General features: G+C 42.6%; 1 protein-coding gene across 1 annotated transcript in view; it reads left to right on the top strand.

Moving 5' to 3' along the window:
* Positions 1-10,000, top strand: part of LOC127425126 (F-actin-uncapping protein LRRC16A-like) — a 43,480-nt gene that overhangs the window by 21,600 nt on the left and 11,880 nt on the right. The window contains exons 19-29 of the mRNA XM_051670790.1: positions 302-401; positions 521-575; positions 661-833; positions 935-1,003; positions 1,114-1,207; positions 2,778-2,876; positions 3,520-3,648; positions 3,723-3,869; positions 3,968-4,143; positions 9,797-9,884; positions 9,983-10,000. The exon at positions 9,983-10,000 is cut by the window's right edge and continues 99 nt beyond it. Of these exons, the coding sequence (XP_051526750.1) occupies positions 302-401; positions 521-575; positions 661-833; positions 935-1,003; positions 1,114-1,207; positions 2,778-2,876; positions 3,520-3,648; positions 3,723-3,869; positions 3,968-4,143; positions 9,797-9,884; positions 9,983-10,000 (1,148 nt within the window). The remainder of the gene's footprint in view (positions 1-301; positions 402-520; positions 576-660; positions 834-934; positions 1,004-1,113; positions 1,208-2,777; positions 2,877-3,519; positions 3,649-3,722; positions 3,870-3,967; positions 4,144-9,796; positions 9,885-9,982) is intronic.

Genomic DNA, 10,000 nt, shown 5'->3' with positions numbered 1-10,000 from the left:
ACTACACACACACACACACACACACACACTACACACACACACACACACACACACACACACACACACTACACACAGAGATCATACACAGATCACACACACACACACACACACACACACTACACACAGGGATCATACACAGATCACACACACACACACACACACACACACACACACACTACACACAGGGATCATACACAGATCACACACACACACACACGTATGTTTGCAGTCCTTCAGAGCTGATGTTAGACGCATTAAACAGTGATAGTAGAGTTGTGTTAAAGCAGTATTTGTGTCTCAGGTCTGGACTCTGATCTGTCAACACTGCTCATGTGGCTCTCAAAGAATCGCTCCATCAAACATCTGTCTATCGGCAAGAACTTCAACAACATCAAAATGAAGTGAGATTTAATGGGTTTTATTCAGTTTGTAGCTGCTTTACATTAATGTGTGTGATCTGTGTATGATCCCTGTGTGTGTGTGTGTGTGTGTGTGTGTGTGTGTAATTGTCTCTCTGCAGGAATCTTGGGCAGGTTCTTGTCTCTCTGATCCACATGATTCAAGAGGAGGAATCTGTAAGTGTGTAAAATCCTTTCATTTGAGATGCTTAATTCTGATCGTCACAGTCGTTTTAAACATGAACTGTGTGTGTTTGTGTAGCCTCTGTCGTCTCTGTCTCTAGCGGACTCACGGTTGAAAGCTGATCTGTCTGTATTTTTGAACGCGGTGGGCAGTAACAGCAGTCTCACTCATCTAGACATCAGCGGAAATAATATGGGTGATTTTGGGGCAAAAATGCTTGCTAAAGCCCTGCAGATCAACACCAAACTCAGGTACAGCACTAAACACGTTTGTGTGTGTTTTCATAAAATATAAAAACAGAACATTCAATCAAAAGTTTCAGACTGTCTCTTGATGAGAGTGTGTGTTTCAGGACGGTGATTTGGGATCGTAACTGTGTCAGTGTTCAGGGGCTACAGGATGTGGCTGCGGCTCTGGAGAAGTGAGTAATATTCTCAATTAATGTGCTCTCTTCTGTGTGTTTGTTTGTTGTGTGAGCGTGTGTGTATAATCATGTACTGTACATTGAGGTTAGATATTTGTCCTTTGTAGGAATTACACCATCAGGTTCATGCCGGTTCCCATCACAGACGCAGCACAAGCTCTAAAGAACAACCCTGAGAAAACAGAAGATGTCCTGATGAAGGTCAGAACATACTACAAACACACTCACAACACACCACAAAACATGTTCCTAACACACCTCAGTGTATTCCTCAAAGACACTCAAAAATACTACAAACACACAACATGCCTCAGACAACCTATATACACCCAAAGCATGCCCCAAACACACCTTAGTACATGCCCAAACACACCCAAAATACCCCAAAATATACTCCAATATACACCCCAAAACACACCCAAAACGCACCCCAAACACCCCCCTTACACGCCCCAAACACACTTAAACACACCTTTGTACATGCCCTGAATGCACCCCAAAACACACCCAAAACGCACCCCCAAAACACCCCATACATGTCCCAAACTCACTTTAACACACCTTAGTACATGCCCAAAACACACCTTAAAATACCCCAACAAACACAGCCTAAAACACACCCAAAATGCACCCCAAACACCACATACATGCCCCAAACACACTTAAACACACCTTAGTACATGCCCAAAACACACCTTAAAATACCCCAACAAACACAGCCCAAAACACACCCAAAATGCATACCAAACACACCACATACATGCCCCAAACACACTTAAACACACCTTTGTACATGCCCTGAACACACCCCAAAATACCCTAAAACACAGCCCAAAACATGTTCCAAAACACACCAAAAATAATCCCCAAAACACACCCCAATTGCACCCCAAAACACACCCCCAACACACCCCAAACTCACTTAAACCACCTTAGTACATGCTCCAGACACCCCAAAATACCCTAAAACACAGCCCAAAATACGCCCCAAAACACACCCAAATCGCACCCCAACCACACCTCATTCACGTCCCAAACACACTTAAACACACATAAGTACATGCCTCAAACACACCCCAAAATACCCCAAATGCAGCCTCAAAACACAGCCCCAAAACATGCCCCATACACACCCTAAGCATGCCCCAAAACACACCCTACACTTAAAGAAAATCCCAGAAACACATCAAAGCATGCCACAGACACACCCAAAACACACCCCAAGTATGCCCATAGCATCTCAAACACACTCCACACACATCAAAACCACACCCATAACATACCTCATACATGTCCCAAACACACTTAAACACACCTTAGTACATGCCTGAAACACACCCCAAAATACCCCAAACACAGCCTCAAAATGCACCCCAAAACACATCCCAAACACATCTCAAACATGCCCCAAAACGCGCCCAATATACACATCCTAAGCACGCCCCAAAACACACCCTTACACTTAAAGCAGAGCCCACACACACACCAAAGCGTGCCCCAGACACACCCAAAACACACCCCAAGACACCCCAAATATGCCCAATACACCTCAAACACACCCCTATTACAGCCACAACACCCCAAACACCCCCACACATTCCAAAATGCCCCATAACACCCCAAACACACCCCAAAGCATCCCAAAAACACCCTGAAATGTCCAAAACATATAAGTGTACATTCTATATTTACTCTCTGTGTGTGTGTGTGTGTGTGTGTGTGTGTGTGTGTGTGTGTGTGTGTGTGTGTGTGTGTGTGTGTGTGTGTGTAGATGGAGCAGTATCTGTTGCGTAATCATGAGAGCAGAAGATATCTGCGGGAACAAGCATTCAGACTGCATCAGGGCATCATCACCAGCACTACACAACAGGTGTGTATGTGACAATTCTCTAGCTTTTTTTCTTCAAAGGAGGAAGCAGGAGCCAGATTAGTAGTGGTGGTGGTGTAGTGGACTAAAGCACTGAACTGGTAAGCAGAAGGTTGTTGGTTCAATCCCCACAGCCATCACCATTGTGTCCTTGAGCAAGGCACTTAACTCCAGGTTGCTCCAGGGGGATTGTCTCTGTAATAAGTGCACTGTAAGTCACTTTGGATAAAAGCGTCTGCCAAATGCATTAATGTAAATAAACAATCCAACATTCATTTTATTGCACACACACACAAAGATCTGTTTTCAGCATTCCACTCAATGCGCACATTAACACTGCTGCTTGCGTCTCTCTCTGTGGTCTGGACATCCCCTGTTTTATCCCTCTCAGCTCTCACTGCAAAACACAAACAGTTGTTAGAGATAATTTCCTACAGGTGTCAATCATTACTGCTCTCACACTCCCGACCTCACTCTCTACAGACGTTACTTGGCCACGCCCATCACCACAGTGTACTAATGTGTAGTGATATGGGTGTTCAAAGGCTGATAGAAAGATAGAAAGAGAGTTTGTACACATGAGCACACTACCAGACTTTATCCTAACAACAGATCTGTGTGTGTGTGTGTGTGTGTGTGTGTGTAGTTGATGGGGCAGGTGTGTGTGCAGGTTCAGGATCAGTTGAATTCACTGCGCTTCAGTGCGAGTGACAGAGTTCAACAGGACATGAAGACAGCAGAGAGACTGATGACAGACGCCAAGAACTCTAGAACTGTGAGATACACACATATACACAATATACACTCACTATATTCACATTTTTAACAGCATGTTCTGTGTGTTTGTAGCTGTTGTCCAGTCTGTATCACCTGCGTTCAGACGGGCGTGTGGCGGGCATCAGTGACAGGTCAGAGGCCGTGTGTGTGCGGCAGGTGCATGAGAAACTGAGTTTAGTCGCAGGAGAAATCAGTGCTGTCATAGACAAACAACTGCAGGTACACAAACACACTGACACAACACCACTGAACATAACCACTTTTATGAATGGTATTTCAGTTCAGAAACGTAATATTCACTAATGTGTGTGTTTTAGAGTATGTTGTTGTCGATGTTGGACACCGCAGCGAGTGTGTGTCCTCACATGATGCAGAAGGCGAGTTTGCGTGATGATCTTCTACACACTACTGAGGGGAAGATGAGTGTGACACAAGCCTTCATCACCTCCACACTGCTGGAGCAGTCCGCCATTGACATCATCAACAAGATCAGGTGACTGTGAAAAAAATAAAAATGCATGATATTTAAAGTTCACAGACAGAAAAGGAAACTTCTAGAGAAAATTTAGTTTTTAGAAGAAGAAACATCTAGAAAGAATTGATTCATTTAATCTAATAATCCAGTATGTCTGGTATTTCCCCTCTTGAGCTGTGTGAACAGAAAGAGCTGAACAGCACTTTATAAACAGGTTAATTATCTCAATCAAACACATCTTATTCATACACAAAATGTATTAGCTATTTGTTATATAACAACTTACACATCTGCACACACAATGAAGCCAATAAACAGGTGAACTTGAATCAAATTGCATGCTAGTCAGAATGCGTAATTTGTGTTGTGAATACACTGTTTCCGTAAAAAACATGCAACTGTACATGCAATACAATATACAGTGGCCCAGGTGTTTAGTAAAGCATATTAAAACTGAAAACACACCGAAATTAAGCTGCAACACGACAAAATGATCAGAAAATAAAAGGTTCCAAGACACCCCAAATATGCCCTCAGCACCTCAAACACCCAAAATGCATCTCAAACACACTCCACACACATCAAAATGCCCCAAAACACCTCAAACACACCCCAAATCACACCCCAGATGCACCCCAAAACCAAACACAGAACACACCACATACATTCCCCAAACACACCCCAAAATACCCCAAATGCAGCCGCAAAACGCGCCCCAAAACACACCCTAACACTTAAAGCAAATCACAGACACACCCAAAACACACAACCAAGACAACCCAAGTATACTTACAGCATCTCAAACACACTCCACACACATCAAAATGCCCCAAAACACCTCAAACACACCCCAAATCATACCCCAAATGCACCCCAAAACCAAACACAGAACACACACATACATGCACCAAACACACATAAACACACCTTAGTACATTCCCCAAACTCACCCCAAAGCCCACACACACACACACACACTCCAGAGGATGCCCCAAATACACCCAAAAAGCCTCAAACACATCCCTAATATGCTCACAACACCTCATACACCCCCCCCCCCACACACACACACACACCCCAAAATGCCCCATAACACCACAAGACACCCCAAGTATGCCCACAGCATCTCAAACACACACACATCAAAATGCCCCAAAATACCTCAAACACACCACAAATTCACCCCCAAAACACATCGCAACCCAAAACCACACACAGAACATACCTTAGTACATCCCCCAAACACATCCCAAAATACCCCAAATGCAGCCTAAAATGCACCCCAAAATACACACCAGCACACCACAAAATATGCCTAAAACATGCCCCATAAACATCCTAACACTTAAAGCAAAACACACCCCAAGTATGCCCATAGCATCTCAAACACACTCCACACACATATCAAAATGCCCCAAAACACCTCATCATAGTGTTTAATTTCATAGTGTTTTCATCTTTTATTTGATTCGATAATTTTGTAGTTCTGTGCACCCCTGGGACACCCAAGTAATGTTGTAAACTGGCTAAAACACAGAAAATTAATAACAAGCATGAAGAATTCAGAAAACAGTTATTTCTGAAAAGTAGCTAATATTTCAGTATTTTCATTAAATTTCAGGAGTTCAGGTTTTCACAACAACAGGTTGTATATGTATGATACATATTTGATCATGTACAGCGCGGGGCGCTCTTCCCCCTCCAACATCTGGAACAGTACCGCTCCCAACCACCTGTCCGACGCATTCGTCTGCAATATAATAGGTAGAGAGAAGTCAAGAGAGTGCAATAACAGCCTGCCGCAAAGTGCAGCTTTCACCTGCGTGAACACCTGCTGACACAGCTCCATACACTGGACCGGATCTGGTGCCCCCTTTTTAGTTAGATCAGTCAGCGGCCTTGTGATGGTCGAATAATTACTTCTTTGGGTTTGCCGTGAGTCCCGCTCATCTCAACGACCGCAGGACAGCCCTCAGATGCTGCAGGTGCCGCTATATAGTAGTGATAGGCTGTGGCGTAAGCAGCGTGCAATATGAGGATTCGGTCCATGAGCCACTGAAACATAGCCGGGGCCTCGAACAAACTGAACGGAAGAGTCACGAATTGGTGTAATACGAACAGTATGGAAAATGCCATCTTTTCACTGGACATGGGAGTTAAGGGGATCTGCCAATATCCCTTTATCAAATCCAGTGTTGAATAAAAGCAAGCCACGCCTAACCGATCTAGCAGTTCATCTGTCCGAGGCATTGGGTAAGCATCAAATTTAGACACTGCATTGACTTTTCTATAATCCACAGAACCGGACCGAACCATCGCTCTTCATAACCAGCACAACCTGGCTGGCCCAGTCACTGTGGGATTCTTCTATTACCCCCATATCTAGCATGGCCTTTAATTCTTCCCAAACCACTTTTTTTGTGTTCGGGTAATTGGGAGGGACGACTGCGTACCACTACCCCTGGGGTCGATTTGATAATGTGCTCTATGAGATTTGTGCGACCAGGGAGAGGAGAGAACACATCGGAGAATTCTCCTTGCAACCTGGCAACCTCCGTAACTTGTGGCAGTGAGAGGTGGTCTCCGCAAGTAACCGGGGTGACTCGATCGGTGGCTTTTAAGTTCACCTCCAGTCCGAGCTCCTCCCTCTCCAGAACCACCGTCACCAAAGTCATGGGAACTGCCTCTCTCCATGGTTTTAGGAGATTGAGGTGGTAAATTGGATGTGCTCCTCCTCTATCCATTCGTTTAACCTCATAATCGAACTCGCCGTGTGACCTCAAATGGTCCTTGCCACTTGGCGAGTAATCTAAAGCTCGATGTGGGGAGTACTACAAGGACTTTATCTCCCGGTGTTAATTCCCATAGTCAAGTAACCCTATTATACAGCCAGCTCTGACGTTCTTGAGCCTGGAGCAAATTCTCCTGTGTACATTTCCTCAATGTGTGGAGTTTTGCTCTCAGGTCAAGAACGTATTGAATTTCGTTTTTGCTGTTTGAAGGTCCGTCCTCCCAATTTTATGGTCAATGCCTGTACAATAATTCAAATGGGGAGAACCATGTGGAGGCTTGCGGGACCTCTCATACAGCAAATAGGGGATCGAGCCACTTGTCCCAATTTCGAGCATCTTTGTGCACAAACTTACTAATCATATTCTTTAGTGTCTGATTAAATCGTTGGACCAAGCCATCTGTTTGGGGATGTAGACGCTGGTACGAATCAATTTAATCCCCAATAGTTTGTACAGTTCGCGAAGTGGCTTTGTTGCTCTGGGCTTTGGCCAAACCATTGCAGGATGGCGTTCTTCAGATCCTCATACACCAGGAGGCTGGATGCAGGTAGTTGGTGTGCCACGAGTTGGACTTCTCCGGACAACAGTGGCATGAGGCGTGCAGCCCACTGAGTGCTGGGCCAGTTCCATGCTCCCGCCATCCACTTGAAGAACTCAAGGAACGCCTCTGGGTCATCTTGAGGTCCCATTTTCATCAGCGTGACATGCGGTACAGCCGTAGGTGGGTCCGGGGTCGCAGCTGAAGTCTCCTGGTGTAACAAGCTCCGTAACACCCGCTGGTTCTCCATTTGAGCCTGAAGGAGCACCTGGAACTGTTGCTCCTGTTCCACGCACAGCTCAAGTAGAGCCTGATGTTGGGCTTGGTGGATGCCGGTGAGGGTCTTAATCAGTTCGGCCAGCGGCAAAGACTCAATAACAATGTTTCTTCCTCCTAATTCCCTGGTTTCTATACCACTGTGACACGTCTCTAGCTTTCTTTCTTCAAAGGAGGAAGCAGGAGCTGGATAAACAATCCAATGTAAATTCTATTTGACACACACAAAGTTCTGCCTTCTGCATTCCACTCAATGTGCACATAAACACTGCAGCATGCGTTTCTCTTTCTCGGTGGTCTGGACTGCCCCTTTTTTATCCCTCTCAGCTCTCACTGCAAAACACAAACAGCTATTAGAGATAATTTCCTACAGGTGTCAATCCTTACCGCTCTCACTCTCCCGACCTCACTCTCTACAGATGTCATTCAGCCATGCCCATCACCACATAAATGTTTATAAATTCTAAAAGTTAAAGTTAAAGTTTAGTCTATTAAAGTTTTGTCACGTGTTTTTTTTAATTTGCACATTATTGTCAACCAATGTTGGGTTAGATACTAAAAGTAATCCACTACAAATTACTAACTACTTATATAATATTGTATTCAGATTACTTTACTGATTATTTCATTAGAAAAGTAATCACATTACTAAATACTTCACTTTTAAGTTACTTTCTAAAACACTTGACACAAAACTTTTTTGGATTTTCCACTTAACATATTCAAAATAATGTCTATTTTCTCCTTGATCTTTGTAGCACACCCTTCAGCTGTCAAAAGACGTTCATATGAACATAAGAATTCACATTTTAACTGAATCACACAAAAATAATATTTGTTTTTAAATATTTGTAAATGTACTTTTATGCCACTTGTTTACACTACAAAATAGGTGCCCGAGAGCATTCCAAATATGGCCGCAGAGTGGAGTGACTTGCCTTGAAAGAGACTTTGTAATGCCAAACAGATACGTATGTCATGCCAAACATGTTGACAATTCAAGTCAATCAGTTTACGCGTTATAAACTCCTCCCACAGGAAGTACATCAGTAACACATAAGCAGAAGTCCATATGCCTAGAAAAGTAGTTCCACCAAAATTCACCACGATTTAGACAATTACAGCTCAAATAGCAGACATTTTTACACGTTTTTAAACCCTCCAGTGTACTTGCCCCCAGTGCTGGGTAGTAATAGATTACATGTAATCTGGATGACATAATCAGATTACAAAAATGAAGTACTTGTAATTAGATTGAATTACATTTTAATGTACTCGTAATCAGATTAAAGTTACTTTATTATGGATGACATGATTGCATATTAATAATGAAAAGGCAGTAAATTGTTCATAATTTATTGTTCCCTTTCATTTTTCTTCTTTTAAAATATTTTACATTTTTAATTTTTAAATCAGCCTACAGCTGACATACATATATGATCTGACTGCATAAGTGCTGTTAATGTAGTTTTATTTTAACAAATTGCTTTTGTGCTTGGCTTTAAAAATGTAAATGCATGCACTTTGCTTTTTTGTTTTTGCTTTTTTGTGATGTTAATTCACAAATATAACTGGCCTTATCTGTTAATACATATGAATAGTGCTTGTAATGCCAAAATTGCTGAAAAACATTTGAAGGTCCTTTTTATTTCACTCAGAAAAATGCAACACACACACACACACACAAAATACACAAATTCTCATATTTGATCCATTAAGAAAGTTTCTTTCTAATGCATTTAAGCAACATTGTCGAAATGGAACAAGCTTATCCTACTGAAATGCATGTGGCATCAGATAAACAAGAATTCGCTCAAAAGTAATCCTAAAAGTAAAAAGTCATCTAAAAGCAATCAAATTAGGTTACCTTAAAAATGTAATCCAATAGATTACATTACTGACTACAATTTTAGTAATGTAGTTTGTAATCAGTAACAGATTACAATTCAGAAGTAATCTACCAGTACACTTGCCCCATAAACTTCCATTGTAAGTGTGTTACTGTACTTTAAATGCCATTTCTGTTTGAGAACGTAATCAACAGTGTTTTTGTGTTTGTTTTCAGTGAGGTGAAGTTCAGTATGGCATCATGTCTCTCTGATTACATCACTGATGAGATCTTACAGTCTCTCTCGCACTCGCAACACACACTGGTGAGATTTAAACACATTTAACCACACATATCACAGTGTATATGTGTGTGAGTCTGTATTCATGTGTGTGTGTGTGTGTGTGTGTGTGTGTTTGTCAGGCGGCTCATCTGAGCAGA

This window comes from Myxocyprinus asiaticus, chromosome 34 (assembly GCF_019703515.2).
Source record: "Myxocyprinus asiaticus isolate MX2 ecotype Aquarium Trade chromosome 34, UBuf_Myxa_2, whole genome shotgun sequence".
Classification (NCBI taxonomy): Eukaryota; Metazoa; Chordata; class Actinopteri; order Cypriniformes; family Catostomidae; genus Myxocyprinus; species Myxocyprinus asiaticus.
This window is presented reverse-complemented; position numbering and strand designations above follow the sequence as displayed.